General features: G+C 41.1%; 2 protein-coding genes across 3 annotated transcripts; both read left to right on the top strand.

The window, feature by feature from the left end:
- The first annotated feature begins 5,746 nt into the window (after positions 1 to 5,746).
- LOC120724005 (alpha-1A adrenergic receptor-like) lies at positions 5,747 to 16,584 on the top strand. 2 transcript variants are annotated; one of them, XR_005693847.1, is made up of 3 exons: positions 5,747 to 7,019; positions 15,410 to 16,156; positions 16,292 to 16,584. XR_005693847.1 is itself a non-coding variant. In XM_040015908.1 (2 exons), the coding sequence occupies exons 1-2, from the start codon at positions 6,056 to 6,058 to the stop codon at positions 15,961 to 15,963; spliced, it is 1,518 nt and encodes a 505-aa protein (XP_039871842.1). In that variant the 5' UTR covers positions 5,747 to 6,055; the 3' UTR covers positions 15,964 to 16,584. The 2 variants fall into 2 exon arrangements, 1 of the variants encoding a protein (XP_039871842.1); XM_040015908.1 differs by having other exon boundaries at positions 15,410 to 16,584.
- Positions 16,585 to 18,516: 1,932 nt separating this feature from the next.
- LOC120724008 (gastrotropin-like) lies at positions 18,517 to 19,884 on the top strand. Its single transcript, XM_040015911.1, has 4 exons — positions 18,517 to 18,655; positions 18,765 to 18,925; positions 19,033 to 19,122; positions 19,253 to 19,884. Exons 1-4 carry the CDS (start codon positions 18,589 to 18,591, stop codon positions 19,310 to 19,312), a joined length of 378 nt encoding a protein of 125 aa, XP_039871845.1. The 5' UTR covers positions 18,517 to 18,588; the 3' UTR covers positions 19,313 to 19,884.
- The last annotated feature ends 175 nt before the right edge of the window (positions 19,885 to 20,059 follow it).

The raw sequence follows: 20,059 nt of genomic DNA, 5'->3' as shown, positions 1-20,059 counted from the left end.
ATATAACTGAGCACATAACTTCCATTCAGCAGGGTGAAACAAAAAAACACTGAATGACATGATAACTGCCAACTCGTTGGCAATGGAAGCAGTGGATTGGCAATGAGGATAAAAACAACTGATAGAAGCAAATTAATATGCCAATACCATCTGAAATGGCTGACAGACCTCAGGGTACCTCAGGAGTGGTTCACCACAGCAAGCAGCCCTTTGCTGCATTATTGATGTAAAAATCATTTATTAGTGAAGCTGTGAGGGTTTCTGGTTTAATTAAAAGCAGCATTTTCACTTCTATAGTTATGTTTGGTCTTTTCTACCTGAAACTAATGATAACAAAGCCTAAATCCAGCCTCGCTTTCAGATTGTCATTTGTTTCCACAAAGCTTGTACCTACAGAGAAAGCACCACTTTAACCACATGCAGTTATCCAGGTGGAGGATTGTTCCCCGAGCCACCGCTGCGGCCTGATGGATGATTCTGGCTTCAGTCAGTTAAGGAGGAAGCCACTGATGTGATGCTTACTGAGTGAGTGCGATAACACTAATGGCTATGTTTTGTTCAGTTTGCTTTCTGTTTTTCTCATTTTGCTTCTTTCATGCTCGCTCTATAGTCCTATATACAATATGTTAGACATCACTATAAAACATCCCCAACTGTTCCTAAATTATGAAGAAATGGTTGTGATTTCTTGTAAATTGTATCTTAAGGCACTTTGTTACTAGCAGCCTGTTGCAACAGCATATAATTTGTTCTTTAGCTGAATGTGTGAAGAAGATAACACAGTCTGACAGTCATAAAATTTTATTTTTAGCACCAACAAGGTTATTCCAAAAGAGCCATTAGTGTGTCTTTAAACTTTTAGGAAACTGAACAAAGTGGAGGACAAAAGGAGAATTGGCAGGCCTAAAAAACTATCTACAGTAGATGTACAATATCTGAAAGTCATGCCCTTAAGAAATAGGAAAAAATATAGCAAAGACCTGACACAGGACCTGAGAGATGCATGTGGCGCCTCGATTAACCCATCTACTGTTCACTGAAGCCTCATCAGAAATGGTCTCAGTGGAAGAGTGGCTGTCAGGAGGTCGTTCATAAGGAAAGGAAACAGGGAGAAAAGAAAAATTCTGACCTACCATGAGACCATTTTCCCAAACTTTCCCAAAGTGTAATCCTCAGTTTGATGTTCTTAGCTGAGAGGAGTGTTCACTGGTGTGGTCTCCTGCTGCTGTATTGTTTCAAGATTCAGAATGTTGTGCACTCAGAGATGCTCTTCTGCACACCTTGGCTGCAAAAATAATGTTGCCTTCCTATCAGTTCAAAGGAGTCTGGCCAGTCCCCTCTAATCTGACATCAACAAGGCATTTTCACCCAGTGAGCTGTCACTCACTGGATATTTTCTATTTTTCAGGAGATGATTGTGTGGGAAAATCCCAGCAGTTTCTGAAATACTCAGAACAGCCCACTCTGGCACCAACAACCACCAGTTTAAAACCAGTTAAATCACCTTTCTTCCCCATTCTGATTTTTGAACTTTGACAGATAGTTGTGGCCATGTCTGCATGGCTATATGTGCTGGGTTGCTGCCATCTGCTTTTTTGATATTGCAAGTTTTCCGAAAATCAGTGTTTAAATATGGAAAAGAAATAACTTTTTTCCCACTAATTGATACTTTTTAATAACATTATTCTAAAGCTAGCATCCGCTGAATATCCAAGCCTGATTTATTTTACAATAGAGCAGGAGCCTGTGTTCTTGGCTATTCATTACTTTGATGACCAAGAAAAGAAAAAAACATCTCTGTATGAGATGGATGCTCGAAGAAAAGAGTGACAATCCTGGAAGAGCAGATCGCATTTTCTGTCTCTGAATCTCGGCTCCTCGAGTCTATTTATGGTCATTCCAAAAAATCATGCTACTAATCTGAAAGCCCAGTTATACAACAACAAAAAAAGTATTTTCAATGTCTCTGAGTATTACACAACATCACCCATATATGGTCTGGGAGAGGCTACGTGACTAAACTACAGAAGCCCACTCAACCAGGTGGGCAGCTATAGATTAAGTGTATGTGGGGGCTTCACTACCAGCTGGCATCTGCGTGCCTATCGATGGTATAAAAACATCCACAGCAAGCATAAGGAGAGAATCCTGGGAAATAAGAAACTTTCTTACATAAGTAAAAACTGTATGCGTGTGTCTGTTTGTCTATTTTCACAGGTCACGCTGTGCTGATCCTAAACCAGTACCGTGTGTTTGGGTTGTTCTCTTTTATTGGACTGCATAATACTGAACATATGGTGTGAGCGTCCACAGCTTTTCCGCCACCACGTCACTTAGAGGTCAGGTTTTTGAAGAGGAGCAGCACAAGGTCAAAGAGGGACGCAGCTCTCCACAGAGATGTCAGTTTCAAGCAAAGCCTCCTTCTCGCATTCGTGTTTGACAATCAGTCCTTAAAATATAACTTGGAGAAACAGGATTGTGCAAACACTACATAAATCTTTGACGTTTCAGAACAAAATAAATGCGGAAAATAAATGTGGGTATGTTTTTATCTACTGTCTACTTTCTTAATCTCATTTGATTCATGTTAAATAGATTAAAATAATAACAAAATGCTGCGCACAACTAGAAGCCTGTCTGTACAAAAGAAGGCAAATTGCTCCTTGTCTTATGTAATTCAAGATTTATATTGTTTTTCCTGCCAAGAAGAAAAAGTGATCCTCTTGAAATTGAGGCAAATCTCACCACAGAAGCACATAAAACGAAAGGAGGATGCTCCTGCTGAAGTCGAATTTTCAGCAAATGATACTAAAGGTTTTGCTCACCCGGGGCACTTGGCAGTACGCTGAGCAGCTTTTATGTTATCTGCAGGCTCAGTGTATTCAATCAAGCGAAATGGTCAGTGAAACGCAGTAAAATCCAGTCATAGATACTATTTGAGATAATTCCAGATGATTCCTCTTTTAAGGAAGATGCACATAATACTTAAGTACTCTGGTGCCTGCTGAAGGATTGAGAGGCTAATTCCTAATCCTCCTCTGAAGGAATGTTGCTCCTCGTGGTAAAGAAGCCTCTTGGTTTTTAGTTGGGAGTCTTTCTGAGCCCTGATTTAGCTGAAAAAGTGCTTCATGAACTCTTTTCATTTATTTATTTGTGTTGGGCGACTTAAATGTTTTGACCTTCTAACTTTCAAACATTGATAAGACCAAGGCTGTTTAAAGCCTTGGTCACATAGCGGGGGGACTGAACACTAGCTTCTGTTATGAGCTCTATCAGGATAACTGATCGTTCTTACACTTAATAAAAAATTAAGCTCATAAACTTAGAATCTTTAGGACTTGACAGGAATGAAAGCGCTCTGTGTTCACTGATGCTGTGAATTGGTTTAGATTTAAATGATAAATAATCTTCTTGGCACATATTTGGTGTAAGTGCACTGAGAGGAACATAAACAAGTAGTGACTGTGCCCTGAAAAACATGGAGAAACCTGCAGGACGAGATCAACGAATGCAGGTCTACGTGTTTCACTTCCTTATTTGTTTAAAATGTCGAGATAAACCAGTCTGGAGAGCAAGTTATTTCTCTCCTTTTAGCGGGAAAATAAATTCCACTCGGGTTGTTTTTCAGAGAAACAATTTTGGCCTTGAAATCGTCATATCCAAAACCATTAAATGCTTTTACTTTTCTTTTCACTCTCGGATTATTTTGCATTTTTTTTCTACTCTAAAGAGATGGATGCTATTAAGCCTTGTGAATATGCAGGAGGTGGAAGCAGTCACTTCACATATTAGTCATGAAGAACCTCTTAATGCTCAGTTCAGAAATTATGCGAGTTTTATTTGGTATATCAGTAGAAAAGAAGAAAAAGAAACACATTTTACTTCATGAGTCCTGCATATTTCATGACTATCTTTATGAAAATGTTTGACACTATGACATCACAGTGGAGAATTTATTTTCAGCACTTTTGACATAATTTATATTAAATTAGTCACATACTTTTGGTCTAACCTGTATTTATTAGTTTGTCCAAAGGAGACCACTCAGGTCGTTGCTGCAGGTCATGTGTGTGTTGTTTCCCGAAAATATTAAACATGACAAATTCTTTCAAACAATCTGGTCTGTGAATAAAAGCCAACTTTGCAGAGCACCAAATCGTAAAGCATGTAACTTCAGGTTTATCAGAGGACACCTTTGTGTGTTTGTCAGCTGCCTGTGTAGCATAAATAGTTAAACAGCTCAGCAGCACTTTATAATAATGCCCATGATTAAAGGTGCGATTTCCCTAAAACTGAAAGGAATGTTATTACATTTTATCTGACATTAAAAATGTAATTATAGTTACCTACAAATACACACACTTGGATAAGGGAGTAAATATTCAAGATTTTGCAGGAAAGAAGAAGTAATTAATCTGACAGTGTTTAAGTAATGAGTAACCTCAGTTATTTTCTTCCAGGAAAGAAATTTTAAATAGGGTGTAAATCTGATGCATTTTAACATGAAAACAAACAATATTTCCTTTCTTTATGTTGTGAATAAGTATTTACAGAATACATTGGGGGAAATATTGTTTGATTTTATGTTATAAATACATGGAAGTAACTCACTACTAAAATTACAGCAGAATTATTGGTAGCACTTTATAATAATGTCACACTATTAAGATTTAGAAAGCTAATACTGAGTGTGTAATTCGTCATTTATATTTACTCCATCTTAATATATCATTTATAAATACAGATATGTTTATATCTGTATTTATTATTATTTATGACTACAGTCAGTGCTGTAGTTATAATCGTGAACATATATTTTTATTTATAAATGGTATACTAAGGAGGAGTAATGCCATATAAATTATAAATTAATCACTTTTTGACTCCTTGCTGATTATTAATAGTGGGACATTATTTTAAAGTTCTGCTGGGTTGTTTTGTTTTTCTTCTTTCCTGTAAACCTTAAATTTTTGCTTTTATATTCTAGTTTATGTACTGGTAATTATTTGTAGGTACATATATATTCTTTGTAATTCAATAAACATGAAAAAAAAAAACATTTACTTTTGTGGAAATTAGACCCATAGTGGTTGGCCTTTTTATAAAGTGCTTCTAAGAGAGGAACCTGTCTCTGGAATGCGCATGTGCCAGTCCATTAAGCCTGCCACTTCTTCCTAACTTATACGGTATACCCAAGATGAGATTACTCTGAGGAACTCTTGCATTTTACCAAAATAGGAATATAATTCACGAGAGGTACCTGTCATATGAGAGAGGATTGTATGTGATGTGTAATCTACGTTTGAACTTAATCGGTTTGAAGTTGAAGGCTTAACCATCTAAGCTGACTACTGGAACATCCTGAATATTTACCGCACTGAAACTGAGCATCTCTTACAGTCAGGACACCTTGGCTTAAAATTGTGTCATTATTTTCTCTGTCAACAAAACACTTTTTTTACCAGCGTACCGCCAAGCAAGCTAGAAGTACCTTTAAAAAAAAAACTGCACCAACGAGGTTTACTCTCACAAAGTTATGTGGTTGTGGAACTTGTAAATGCCCAGTTAAGCACCCTCCCACAGTGGGGAAAAATAAATCGGACACCAATGAAGTGCTTCACCCAAAAAGCGCGATTCCTCACTGCGTCCTGCAAAGTCAAAAGAAAGAAAGAAAGAAAATGAAGCAACGACACTATGTGCGTATTCTGCGCAATCACTGCTCTTCGTGCAGTGCGTCACGCGCACTTCATAAGCGCGTATTTAGGTATGTTTGGTCAGTATATGGCAACGCTGTGTGCGGAGGAGAGGAGGCAGGAGATGACTGCTGCCCCCCTCACTTCTCCACTAACCTCTCAGGAGAGTGGGGGGAGACGGACTGCATGGGGAACGTACGGCTGCACAATGATCGCTTTTCTCTGATAAAACGTTTGGAAGCGAACTCGAAGAAGCGCAGTGAGCCATGCGCACATAGACCGTTTTGGCAGTTTGTGTTAAAGCCCTTTCTTTAAAGCTACAAGTGGTCTGGAGCCTGCTATGGAGGACTTTGTGAGTCAAAATGAGTCTGAGCATTGACAATGTCACAGACTTGTGGAAAAATGGTTCCTCGAAACTCGACGGGGCGTCTTCCCAGTTCAATTTCACTAACAGCTCTGGGGGTAACCATACGGTGCGCAGCGAGATGGACCTCACCCGAGCCATCCCGCTCGGCTTGGTACTCGGGGCTTTCATCGTGTTTGCCATTGCGGGCAACATCCTTGTAATCCTCGCTGTGGTGTGCAACAGGCACCTGCGGATCCCCACCAACTACTTCATCATCAACCTGGCCATCGCCGACCTGCTGCTGGGCACCACCGTGCTGCCCGTGTCCGCCACCCTGGAGATCCTGGACTACTGGGTGTTCGGCAGGATCTTCTGTGACATTTGGGCGGCGGTGGATGTGCTGTGCTGCACCGCGTCCATCATGAGCCTGTGCGTAATATCTATTGACCGCTACATTGGAGTGAGCCACCCGCTGCAGTACCCGGGTATCGTGACGGAGAAGCGGGCTCTGCTGGCCATGCTTGGGGTCTGGGCGCTGTCGGTGGTCATCTCCATCGGCCCTCTGCTCGGGTGGAAGCAGCCACCGTCGCCGGACGACACGATATGTCCCATCACCGAGGAGCCGTTCTACGCCCTCTTCTCGTCCCTCGGCTCCTTCTACATCCCGCTCGCCGTCATCCTCGCCATGTACTGCCGTGTGTACATAGTCGCCAAAAGGACCACTAAGAACCTGGAGGCAGGTGTGATGCGGGAGAGGATGAACTCCAGCGAGTTGACCCTCAGGATCCACAAGGGATCTCAGGTGCACGAGGATCCCGGCAGCTCTGGCACGGGGAAGGGTCGCGCGAACCAGGCTAGAAGTTCGCTCACGGTGAAACTGCTGAAATTCTCCCGGGAGAAGAAAGCAGCTAAAACTTTGGGAGTTGTGGTCGGCATGTTTACCCTTTGCTGGCTGCCCTTCTTTCTCGCCTTACCCATAGGTAGGTTCAGTACGTCACTCAGTGGGGGTCTTTTGTACGCCCCACGACTATACTTTTTTTTTTTTTTTTTTTTTTTTTTTTTTACATGAAGCAATTTGCAAAAAGACATCGACAACCTTTGTTCCCCCTGGAAGCCAGTTTAAAAACAGATATGTAATTGGTCAAAAACAGCCTGCAGAAAATACATCTCAGTCACATAAATGTCTCTGGGAAGCTAAACTGTTGCTGTTAAACGCTGCTGCAGGCATTGCAAATCATATCTGCCGCACACAGAATCTCCTGGGTTGCTCTGCTGTCATTAAACGTCTCGGTGGGCTCTACGGGTTTAGCCATTACTGTTGAAGTAAAACCCCCTATCTTGTAGCAATATGTGACGCAGAATGAATGAATCTATCTGCTCTATCTATATCATTGATCTGGCCTAAGCCTCTGTTTATGTTGCAAAGTTAAAAGTTCACCATTTTCCTTTTCTCTTTCCTGTCACTGTCTCTGAAATCAGGGCCCCATTGGAAACGCCAAAACATTTCAAGGAAGTGGAATTCACTGAGAGCTCATCCAAATATTTTCAGCATAATTCAGTGTCTGATTTGATGTTGCACTAAATACACTGTGAGTGGTAGGTGGCCTCTCTCTGCTCTGGTCAGTCATTTCAGAAGCCTGTGGAGCCTGCTGAGGCTCCCTTATGATGCCACTGGCGCTGGCGAGCATTCAACAGCACTCTGCCATGAATGTTTAAAAAACTGCAGTGGAAATGAAGCAATGTATTGCAGGCTGAGAAAACATCAAGTCTTTGTTTAGCAGTGGCATTTGGGAGGGGAGGGGGAAACGGCCTCACTGAAAAACAAGCGCTGTATTCAAGAATGGGCCGGATGGTCTGAATGTGTGGGGATTAACCCCACGGGGGCACCGTGGGCTATATGTATATGTTTGTGTGCAGCCATGTGTCTGCATGTGTTCATTTAGCGTCGTTATAAGGGAGTGTGTTTATGCACCTGGCTTCAAGCTGCAGCTCATCACGTCCTCTCACACACACACACACACACACACACGCGTGCCTGAGGCAGGATCACTATGCAGTGCTACATGGCAGGGATTATTTTTCCCCAAGGCATCCTGGATGAGATACCGAATGTACATACCAAATGTGATTTTACAAAGTTCTGAATTTGCAGTTCTGAGAGGCTTCTACGCCTACATTCAGGGGTGGACTTCAGAAGGACCCTCTTTAGACACTGCCAAAAACCAGCCCCCAAGTTTCTCTTTACAGTCTCTGGTGTAGAATACTGATACATTGCGACAAAGCACCATGCAGCTTTATTTACTGCCCACTTTAAGTGGCTTAAGAGATTCATAAAAGCATCCACAGAGAGAGTACTCTGGCATAGAATGGTGCTACTATATAGTCATGTCAAAGCTGGGCACCGAGCTCCCTTTCTTTTTAACATATTTTATTTTAGCCTTTATTTTGTTTAGCTTTTATTGTGTTGGGACAGTCTAGAGAAGGCAGGAAAGCAGGGGGAGAAAAGCAGTAAAAGGCCTCGGGGCGGATTCAAACCTCTGCGTTAGCCTGGGTCGCCTGCTCAACCCAGGGAGCTGAACCAGGGCCCTGAGGCACCTCTATTTTCAGATGCAGATTTGTGGGAGATGTTGTTTTGAAGTTAAAGTTTGTCCTGCTCTCTGCTCTCTGGTGTGACTCACGTCTTAAGTCTGATAGGACAGCGGCACTATCCCCGTGTCGATCCGAGCCTCCACCCACAGAGTGGGATTTCCTGTTTCACACTTGTTATTATCCTGCTCCTTCCTCTGCACACTGCCACTGATTCGTATTGTAACTCATGTGGTTGGTGATGTGTGCGCGCGTGTGCGTGTGTGTGTGCTGGTGTGCAGTGGATGGATGATGAAATATTTATCCGTGTTTATGTGAATGCATTGCAAGTTATGCTCGTTTGTGTCTTGAGCGATTGTGTCAGCGTGGCTGCAGATGCTTCTGCCTCATCCATCACTGCAGCTTTTTAAACAATTAAAAGCTTTCAGAGATCAAAGTGAGGCTGGTCAAAAGGAGCCACTGCAACCTCAGATCCATCAAGTTTTAACCTGTGAAGAATTATGTGAACTGTCCCTTAGCTACAGGTCTCACCTATCTTACGCAACGTCTGTTATTACTGTGGAGTTTATTTTTTTGTCATTGTACATAAATGGCAAGCAGGCAGCAACGGTTCCCACAGTTTGAGTCATTCCTTTTCAGGTTTTAAAGTGTCCTTTTTCCTTTTACGCCTTTAACTTGGAGCAAAAACCTCAGGATTATAAACACGACGTCAAATTTTTTTTAAGTTAGTGTACTCCAAGCCAGCTACTTTGGACGAAAAGCGGTCCAAAATCTAACACACACTTGCTGTGAACTTTCAGTATCTGCATATTTGTCGGTAAAAGCATCATACCTAAACTTTGAATGTATCAGCCTATTAGTCTGGCTGTTTCTCTTTAAAAATGTAAAGCTTGCGTTCACTTCAGGTTGGCTTCAGCAAGTTTCCAAAGTTTATTTGATTCTGATTTTGATTTTTCGGGAACAAGATTTAAGAAGTTCAGAGTAGGCACTACAGTGCAAACACAACAATTTGTAAAGGCAATTTTACAGTCATGTAAACGTCCCACTTCCATTAATCATGTGCACCAGTGCCTCCTGATGCTTGTTGTGTTGACTCATCTGACAAACTGACCCAGACTGAAGCCGATTTCCAGTCTTTTAATTTTGTTTCATGGTGTTTTATTTTTCCCTAAAGACTCATTTTCATCCAAATATCTAAGTTAGATTATATCCATCCATCCATCCAGTCCAGGTTTGCACTGGGGGCTGGAGCCTATCCCAGCTGTCATAGGGTGAGAGGTGCAGTAGGGCAGCCAGTACACTCCATGATGTACTTTTACTGTTGATAACTATATATTTACACTGACACTGACCTTTCAAATCTCATGTGTCCCTTAAGCAGGACTCATATAACACATGCAAGATAATAGCTTAAGGCAACTCTGCAGCAAAAGCTATAGCAACATGGGTTCACATGCAAATTAAAGTGTTCCAAGGCCACTGTGCACAGAAGCAGATTTTATGATTGTTTACAAATATTTATTTATTTCATGTCTGTGATGAGATGAATTTCATAGTTTTATCATCTTAATTAGACATTTTCATGTGTTTATCTTGTTCATAAACAATTAAAATCTACAAAATCTACAAGATTTACTGAAACAACAAAAGTCAATTTGCCCACATGAGTAAAACGAGTGCAGCTCATATTGAATTGCTTGCTAAATAACTGAAAGTAATTCTGAGTTATCAGCGAGGTTACTAATTAATTTTTGCTCCAGCGACTAATCAGTTAATTGACTTTTCAGGCCTGCATAGACATAAATGAAGAAAAGGTTTCTTCATATTGTTATTAAAGGGGAAAAAATGTTTAACTTTAAATAAATATACACACAAATAAATATATTTTAGAACCAGATCGACTGTTATCCTCACACTTGTCCTCATCTCTGCGCTCATCCAAAGAAAAGTTTTTAGTGCTTCATTGCACATATTTTCCCACAGCTCTGTCACAGCCAGCATAGGCACTAATGTCCTGTGAAGGCCTCGCATCGAACAAGTGGTGCAAGCAGCGTGTCTAAATGTGAGAGAATCCAACACCTGAGGTGTTGTTTCCTCATTTTTTGAGCAGAAACAGTTAATTCTGTGGGATTCTCAGACAGCTTCTTTGGCTTTTAAGGCCGCTGAGCTGGCCCGCCTGTGCGCTCCAGGGTTAACTCAAATGCTTTTTTGAGAAGGAAAAATAATTAGAGAGCTAAGTGTCAAAGCAATGAAAAAGAAAGGAGGTGGCAGAGCAGAGCAGGAGGTGCCACGGGGTATCGGGGTGAAGACGAGGGGTCTCTGGGATGTCAGCTCAATTTTCCAAAAATAGCTTCACGCTACGGTTTTCATTGAAAGCAATGCGAGAGGGCAATAATGCTCGTGTCCTCTCAGATCAAGACATATTAATCATATTTACTGCTGTGTTATGAAACAGGATGTGTGAGAGCAGATTGTGTGTGTGTGTGTGTGTGTGTGTGTGTGTGTACATGGCACAGAATAGGCATCACTACTTCAATTAGTTAGAATAACAGGATGCCATGTTTTGTTAAGATGTTCCTGTGTTTCAGAGTGAAATATGCGTGTGCCTGTCCTCAGGAAGGAGGTGCAAACATTTCTATTAACAGAAAGGGTGAGGCCGCAACCCGCCCACGTTTATCTGTATACTATTGTCCCAGGGCTGAGCCCATCGCCTCCTCTGCCGTTTATACTATAGCTTTTAAACATAAACACTTGAAAGAGGACAAAAATGGACCACGTTCACACAGAACTTAAACACACAAACATGAACCATGTCTGGACACTGGAAGGTCTGCTGTCAGCCAGCGCTTCCTACACTTTTATCCCACGTTTGTGTTGAAAGGAGACACGGGAACATGATGGCAGGGTCCCAACTTATACTCTCTGTGGGATGATCGGGATGTTGTTAAAGGGGGTTTCCGAGGATGGAGACGGTGCTTCGTATCTGTTTTGCCTGTGTGGATGCTGCTCTCGGTGTCCAATCCAGACGCACGTGGTGTAGATTTATACAACTGTCGCCCAAACCGAGACGTTACAGAACGTAAGCACGCAAAATATTTAATAATCAGGGTTGATCAGTTTGAAAAGGTTATGGGTGAGGAAAGAATAAGCAGAGTTGTGATGCAGGCAGTCAAATCCTTTTGATTTGCAGCCAGCTACTACACAGAGAAACAGACTGACAAATGGAGATGAATGGAGAGAGACAGACATGGAGAGAAACGAAGGAATGACCGTATTTTAATTCACCAAATCCCCTCCTCTGTATCCCAATCACGCTCATAGCTCACACAGTTATGTAATCACATTTAAGTGGCCGAGCAGAGGGTAAAATAGCATGTGAAAATACCAGCCACCAAGAAGACACCGATTCATCTGGAGTTTATGGGGCCAAGACTCATTCAGACAGCATTCTCTAGTTTTATCTCACAGTCTAGCTACCACACACACACACACACAGAGAGAGAGAGAGAGACAGCTTCTAGTACTTGGAGCCACTCATTAGGATGAAAGCTGAAAGCGACATTTCCTCATATTGTCAAACAATCACTTTCATCAACATTACAAATTGTCCAGAGCAGAGTGTACGTGTACGTGTGTGTGTTTTGGAAAAATCACGGCTGGTTCCACTCTCTCATGTTATTGCGACGTCAAAATCGAAGTGTGCTTTTGACCCGAGTACCTGCGTCAGTTCACCCTTTGGCTGTGTTGTGTATAATGCACCTTGTACAGCTTAGAGTAATCGTTAAAGCTGTTGATCTGATTTTCATGAAGAAGTAAGCTGAGGTGTCTCTGGTTGTCAGAGGTAATTTCACACTTGAAAGCCTGAGATCGTGGTGCATCCTCAGCCTATCCAGGAATGTGATATCAATTTAGGAATGTGGGCTGGTGTAAAGAAACGTTGTTTTACTCACATCAGCCTACACACAAACACGCGCGCATACGCACAATGTGTCTGTTTCACACTAATCACGCTGTGCTGTGCTTATTAATCCCCTATTTTAGTCTTCAGGCTTCCCCTCTCACCTCATTAGCTTGTAAGATATCCTTCCTGTATTTAAGCTCAGCCACAGTAGGACAAAAAGCACCACGGGGGGTAGATTAATGCAATTTAACCCAGCCCAGATCCACTCATTATCATACATGACAAACTTGCCTCATACTCTTTCAGAATGATGCCATTTCGTTTTTCGTGTCGAGTCTGACCAACGATCACGTCTGCACAGCTTCAGCCATGTTACCTGTGTAAACACAGACAAGGCCACTAGGCACCGTGCGGAAAGGAGACACTTGTGTTGCTAGTGTAACTATAACTATAACTATAACCTCTGACAGGACAAACTGTCATTTCACTTCAACCTTTTTTCCCCCCTTTTCAGACCAGCTCGTCTCTCCCATGGTGTATTTATCTAAAAGGGAATTCAGGGTCAGCTCACCTTTTCTGCTTTCTTGATCAAGTGTATTGTTTTACTTTGTTTTGGGTTTTTTCTTTTTAAGGAAACACATTATCTGCTTGTGAAGGCCTTCCTAAATACAAGGTTTTCTGTAATGATGAATAACATATGGAACTAACTGTCTTCACATCCTCATCTGGAGACTGCAAACGGTCTAAGAGTAAAAAAAACCCTGTTTATCTTAATCAGTGCTGCCACCTGTTGGATATGATGCAACATCAATAAAGGATAACTAAACCAGGAAGTCTCAGTAATGTGTAATGAGTATAAAATGATCTTAAAACGACCTGATTAAATGGCTGTAATTGATCAATGTTGATCACTTTCTGTCAGTTACATTTATTCAGCCTCCAGATGACTCTGAGGTGCCATAGTACACTTCCATATTCCCTTACATAATATATAAATAACCTCTGCTGACTTTCACAGGAGAGATTCAATCCTCAAATTTAGCAAAAATGAGCATATCATTGCTCAGTATAAATGTAGCTCAGGACTGCATGCTTATTCATGAGTCATTTGGTGAAAACATTTCTTTAGCACAACTTAATACACATTTTTTCCGACATGTACAAGGTCGTTGGAATCTCAGCTTCGGATGCTTCAGGTGAAAAGGTCAACTTTCACGACTGTGTTTCGAGTGTGGAGGTTGAGTCAGAAGGCGAGTAGCTTAGCTTGTCATGAACCCTGAATCTCTGCTGGTGAAACAGTGAGAACACATGATACTACCTAAAATGAGTAAGGTCTTTGAGTAAACAACACTTTTAGTATGTTAACTGTTGAATTACTCTAGCCATCAGATCAAACTTTAAATTAAAAAAGCTGTTTCAATCCGGCTCAAAAGCCACAACGTTTTTATTTATTATTTTTATTTAACCTTTTTTGTATAGGTAGTCCCATTGAGACCTAATGTCTCATCTACAAGAGAGACTTGTTCATAAAGTGGAGATTGACACCAGAGTTTGCAGAAGCATTGTTTTTATTATAAATCATTTAATAACCTCAACAGAACCCTGAGAAGGATAAATGGAAGAGGATGGATGGGACATCAACTTAAAAAAAAAAATCCCAGAGAGCAATTGAAGAGAAGAAGTGTCATCTCCCCCAACCTATCCTCAGCCATGCCTTTACCCACACCTCTGGAAGTGTAGACAATTGTCAGTTAAGCCTTGGCAACATCCAGAGACTCTTGCACTGCCACTGCAAGGCGAGAAGGAGTTGCAGAAAGTGTAACAAGGTGAACACGCATATCTCTGAAAATAAATCAGTTATTTAAAGACCCAAGTTTTCAAATCTGAATTATATCAGAGATTTTTGATAGTTTGTTTTTACAGTAACAATCAAAGTCTAGTTAACAACATTATTTTTAACATTATTTTATTATTAGGATAAGCGTTACTTAATTGGAGTCTAACAGTCAGGAACTCAGCTAATTGGCTCCATTTGTACTGTGCAGGCTGGTTTTCTGAGATTTAATTGACGGCCTTGCATACAAACAAGTTAAAAAGCTCAGGGAAAATAGTGAAAACTGAGACGTTAGAATATGTGTAGGGTAATAAAAGAGTTTATGGCTGACACATGTTCTTATATAGAAAAATCGATTTCACTTGAATTAGGATTTGACGGTTTATTTATCTTTTACAAACTAAAGAGGTAATATTGAATTCCATTTAGATATAATCAAAAATAAGAACTTACTGGTGTACAGGTCAGAAAACCATGACACTGCCGTCTACTTAGGCCACGCCCCTCAAGTCATTAAACCGCTGCTGTGATTGCATTAACATCCTTAAAGTGGTAGGCACCCATTTTAGCTCCTAATCACACGGTATCACCTGAGTTATCAGTACATTAGGTTATTTAAACTGGCCGTTCTAAATTGGCCTTAGGTGTGAATGTGAATGGTTGTCTATGTGTTAGCCAAGAAGCTAGCTAGCTATAATGGGGCCTCTGGACTCCAACCCCTCCACCACCCCGCATTACTGACTGGATAAGAGAAAGAAAATAGAAGGATTGATGTTAGTTTTATGTGAAATAGCCAAAGAACAGAAGAAATTAGGATTTCTGCACAGAGCCGCTGCTCTCTTATTCACAAAGGGCCCCGAAGGCCGGTAGCTCCACATGTTTGATTTAGCAGATTCTGTCAGATCCCAGTTTGTGTCTCCTCCCTGGATCGAAAAAGGCTCTTTCACTTGTTGTATTGGTGAATGTGTAGAATGTGTAGGCGACTACATCAACCATGCTTACTATTCATGACTAAGAGCAGCTTCTCTTTTTACCCCCTGCTGTCCCAGGGTCCTTTAATGTGCACCTGCGGCCACCTGAATCCCTCTTCAAAGTAATCTTCTGGCTTGGTTACTTCAACAGCTGCCTGAACCCCATCATCTACCCCTGCTACAACCGCGAGTTCAAGCTGGCTTTCATCCGGATCCTGAAATGCCAGTGTCACCAGCGCAAACGTCCCGGCTGGAGAGAGTATAATTACCGTTCCTCCACCTTCAGCTCCTCTGGAAACTCACGCAAAAACTCAACGGACCACAACTCCGGCTGTCTGAACGGAAGCCAGCGTACTCTGCCGTCCTCAGCCAGCCCGAGCCCGAGTTACCTGAGTAAGGGTCTGCCGCCTTGCCCTGAGGGGGAAGCATTATACATCTGGGGAGCTACCACCCCGACTCCCTCCACCCCCAACCTGCTGCCCGGCAGCCCCATCGATTGCCAGCTGACAGCTCTGAGAGGAGGGAGAACCGCTGAGGAAACTACAGGAGGAGTTTTCTCTTTCTCCTTTGTGAAGAATAAAGATAAGGGAGGGGTCAACAAAGACCTTATTGTGCCTGTTGACAAAGTGTGACTCATTCGTCGTACTAAGATGAGACTTACTGGTTCATTCCTTATAGGGATCACAGTAACAAACAGAGCAGGGAAGTAGGGTTTCACAGGCTTCACTGTACATGATCCCATGATCATTCATCAGTCAGTGGATTATCATTGTCATAAGCTGTCAATGTAAGGTGAAGAGTACTGACTATGCTGCTGTATCACAGGTATGTTGTTCCATGTTGCTGTAACTGAGATTGAAAGTAGAGTTTCTTTCAGTAGACAGTAACAGCTCTGACACAGTATTTGCTGCCCTCTTGGGACTGGACACAAATCTGTGCATGCATGTTTTTTTTATTCAGACTCTAGGAGAAAAGACTGAAAGGACCTCCATCCAGCACAGCCTCTCACTCCCTTTCAGTTACAACTCCACATCTGCTCTGTACAAGAGCGAACGTGTCGAAGAACCCGAGTCGTGTAAAAAGCGTGGAAAGACAAACGATCACTGTTCTGTTGCAGTCACTTGGTATCTTTATGGTATATTGTGGAAATAAAGTATAACCTGTTTTATCTGCTGTGCACACAATCATCCCATATCATCTTCTTTGTGTTTGTAGAAATGTGATGAATAAATAAAAGTAGAACGTTGCTTGAATTCTGCTTCAAGGCCAACTCTTCATTTCTCACTTTGCTCTGGCAAACAAAGAGCTCTCTCAGGTATTATCCGAGGTGTTAACATCAGTCTGATGATAGAAGCAGAAGCAGATGGTGTTTGTTAGATTTAAAAAAAAAAAGGTTTTCCTCATTATATAGATAGTTAACGTAAACACAGCTCATGATCGGTTGTTATTAAAGTATTAATCACCAACTACCAATTAAGAGTGTGATAAATCAGATTTTTTTAAGAAGATATAAAAGAGAGGATCCAATACTGGAGACAGAAACATGAAGAAGATCAGAAAAGTGCAAAAAAAAAACCTCAAGAACAAAAACTAACACAGAACTCAGGGGGTTGTCTGCACTTTTGTCAAATAATTCAACACATACAAGTAATCATTACACATATTTAAAGATTTATTATGTTAATTTATCTGCTTCTCATACTCTATTACATTAGCAGCAAAAATGATCCAGCAGTTAAATTTTTATCTACTAAAAGATGCAAAATCCACATTTTTATTTTGTCCTTTATGTATTTCATAAAGTCACACTTCCTGGAACTTTCCTTGACAGTCGTTGGTCCTTTCCAATAACGATTCAAAACAGGCTTTGTCTGTGATTCATTACAGGTACAAAGACACACAGTTACACTGTTTGATTTGTAATAAGGGTAAAGTGGTGGTTTGTATTGTCACGTCACAGCATCCTGGCATACCCTGCACCTTTCCCAAAAACTGGGATAGGCTCCGGCTCCTTGCTCTGCAGGCCTGAACTGGATAAGAGAAGAAGCTGGCTGGCTGGCTGGCTGGCTGGATGGATAAAATAAAAATTGAGCAATTAGCGTGCCTCAATAATATCAACAATATCCACCCACCAGCATGTCTATAGATCACCAACACATCATAAAACACATTATATTTAAAGAATCTATACAATCCACATAAGAAGCTGTTTAAAAATAACAAGATAACAAAGAGATTTTACTTTGTAATTTTAAAAAAATGCTAATAATTTACATGGATTTTACCACTTAGTACAACACAGTACATTCAGCACTTCGAGAGAGACCAGCTGTTTATTCTGCTTCAGAGTGGAAGGTGAGTGGAGCTTACAAAGAGTTGCAGGTAGCAGAGGAGGAGATAAATTAGCATTGCGTTTCACTCTTTATTACCAGCTGAAATGAAGCCATTGCTCTCGCAAAGGTCCAAGATTTAACACATTCAGGTGAGAGGGCTTTAACATCTTATTCAGCAGCCTTGTTTTCACCTTATTTTCACCTCCTTTCAAGATTAAATACCTTCCTGACTGCAAGCACCAACAGAAATGTGCAAACGTCTTGCATATTTCTTTTTATTCATTTTAATAAATCTTTTTCAGAAAAATGTCACATATTCAGTCTCAGGTGTGAATATTCTGGCATCTTCCTTTTATACTTAACGGTGATATAAAAAAATATATATTACTTGTTCTGTGGAATTGGATTTCACTTTTTTGCTGTTTTTAGCCACCAAACATGCTTTTTTTCACAGCACAGCAGTAGAGATCAGATAGGAAAGCAGGAAGAGAGCAAGAGGGAATGACACACAGTTTTTTTTCCATTATTTCTCAATAAATCCACAAAACAATAGCTTCTACTTTCATTTGAAGGAAGTTCTTTTCTGGTGTAAACTGCTTAACCTCACCTGAACGACCTCCTTTGACATGATGCTGGCATTAGGACATACTGTGTTTATCTTCTATTTTACTACACCACATGTTCAAACATGCAGATGTCCTTTTTTACATCAGCGAAGGGCTGGAAAAACCTGATACAGGCAGGAGCGTGGACATACTTTGCAGCTTGTGACACTAGTCTTAGGAAAAATACCACGTGTGGGGGTGACACATTGTGAGAAACGTGTAAGTGGAAAGGAACAGAAAGGTGGTTCATCGGGAGCAGGCCACTCCTTTCTCGACTCAAGAACTCCTTCCCTTTTTTTATTTCTGCTCTTTTGGCATCATGGGGTTCAGTGGGAAATATGAGCTTGAGAGTCAAGAGAATTATGAGGATTTTCTGGAAGCAGTTGGTATGAGGATACTTTTTTTTTTTTAAGCCACAAATGAACTAATGTCAGGCATCATTTGTTTACACTTTGTTGGACTTCTTGCTCTGGGATATAACCCGCTTGTTCACAGGTCTTCAAAATGCCAAGACAGACCACAAGACGGTGACTGAAGTGGTGCAAGACGGGAATAACTTCACCTGGACACAAACCATCCCGAACTGGACCTGGTCCAATACATTTATTGTTGGTCAAGAATGTGAGCTGACGACGATGACAGGATCCAAATTCAAGGTGAGGAACTAAAATGCACAGAGGAAACTTAGGATTTGCAGCTGACAGTGTTCACAACTTTTAATGAAACCTTCATGTAACCAAAGCTCCACGATATTTTTCTTAAGGCGCCTGTAACTATGGAAGGCAACAAGATTTCATGTCAGTTCCCTCAGTACCTCTTCACAGCAGAGATCGTTGATGACAAGCTAGTAATGGTAGGAGAAGAAGCCACTTATTCACTGCACTTTTTGAATGAGATTAATAATCCCTTAAATAAATCCATTTGCTCTTTTAATACCAGATTATCTTTAATCCTCTTTTTTTTTCTCTTTTTTGCGTATGCAGACTTGCGTAACTCCAGGAGAGAAGGGTGTAACCTTCAAAAGAATCAACAAGAGGATCTAACACCGCGAGACTCAACACGCTTGGATGGAAAAGAGGCTGCAGAAGGTGAAGCATGACAGAGCCTGTTAAATGGGCCGAGGAAGAGCGTCGCTGGGCCTCACGGGTCTGAAACTTAGGCCCAACACAGCAGAAGTGGCCAAACAACATTATGTACTGTATTTTTAAACATGTTCATCTGTAACAGTGTTCATTTTTGATCCAGTGAACTTCTCCTCTTTTACCTTCAAAGTGCTAATGATCTGCCACTGTGCTCTGATTTTGAAAGTCAACATATTTTCCATCCACTTCCTTTATGTGTTGTTTTACAGCCTTTTTTTTACTTGTATGTCTCTTTCATGTGAAATCATAAGCAGAGGGTGATCTCTTACATGGTTTAGACTGAATGATTTTTTTTTTATGACTATTAAACTATGATTTAAATAACTAACAGAATACTTGATCAGTTTTTAGTCAGTCTTTCTGACTGCTCTGTCCTCTGTCTTCCTGTGGTGTGAAGAACAGCACGGGCTGAACTCACACTGACATAAAGGCCTTTATTATTACGATGATTAAAGTCACACTTTACCCTCTGATTCTAACGCTGCATGCACACAGCGACCTTAAGGTGTTGTTATTTGGTCTCTTACTCTGTTCAAACTTGCGAGACCTTGTTCCGTAATTACAGAGCGTCCTGTGAAAGATCATTCTCATCTTTCTTTACCAGTGAATGAAACTCGCTTACGCAGTGCAATCTTCCACAGCTGGTCT

The sequence above is a fragment of the Simochromis diagramma genome, unplaced genomic scaffold (assembly GCF_900408965.1).
Source record: "Simochromis diagramma unplaced genomic scaffold, fSimDia1.1 OVJJ01000685.1, whole genome shotgun sequence".
Taxonomy (NCBI): Eukaryota; Metazoa; Chordata; class Actinopteri; order Cichliformes; family Cichlidae; genus Simochromis; species Simochromis diagramma.
The sequence above is the reverse complement of the archived record's forward strand: the minus strand, read 5'-3'. Positions and strand labels throughout refer to the sequence as shown.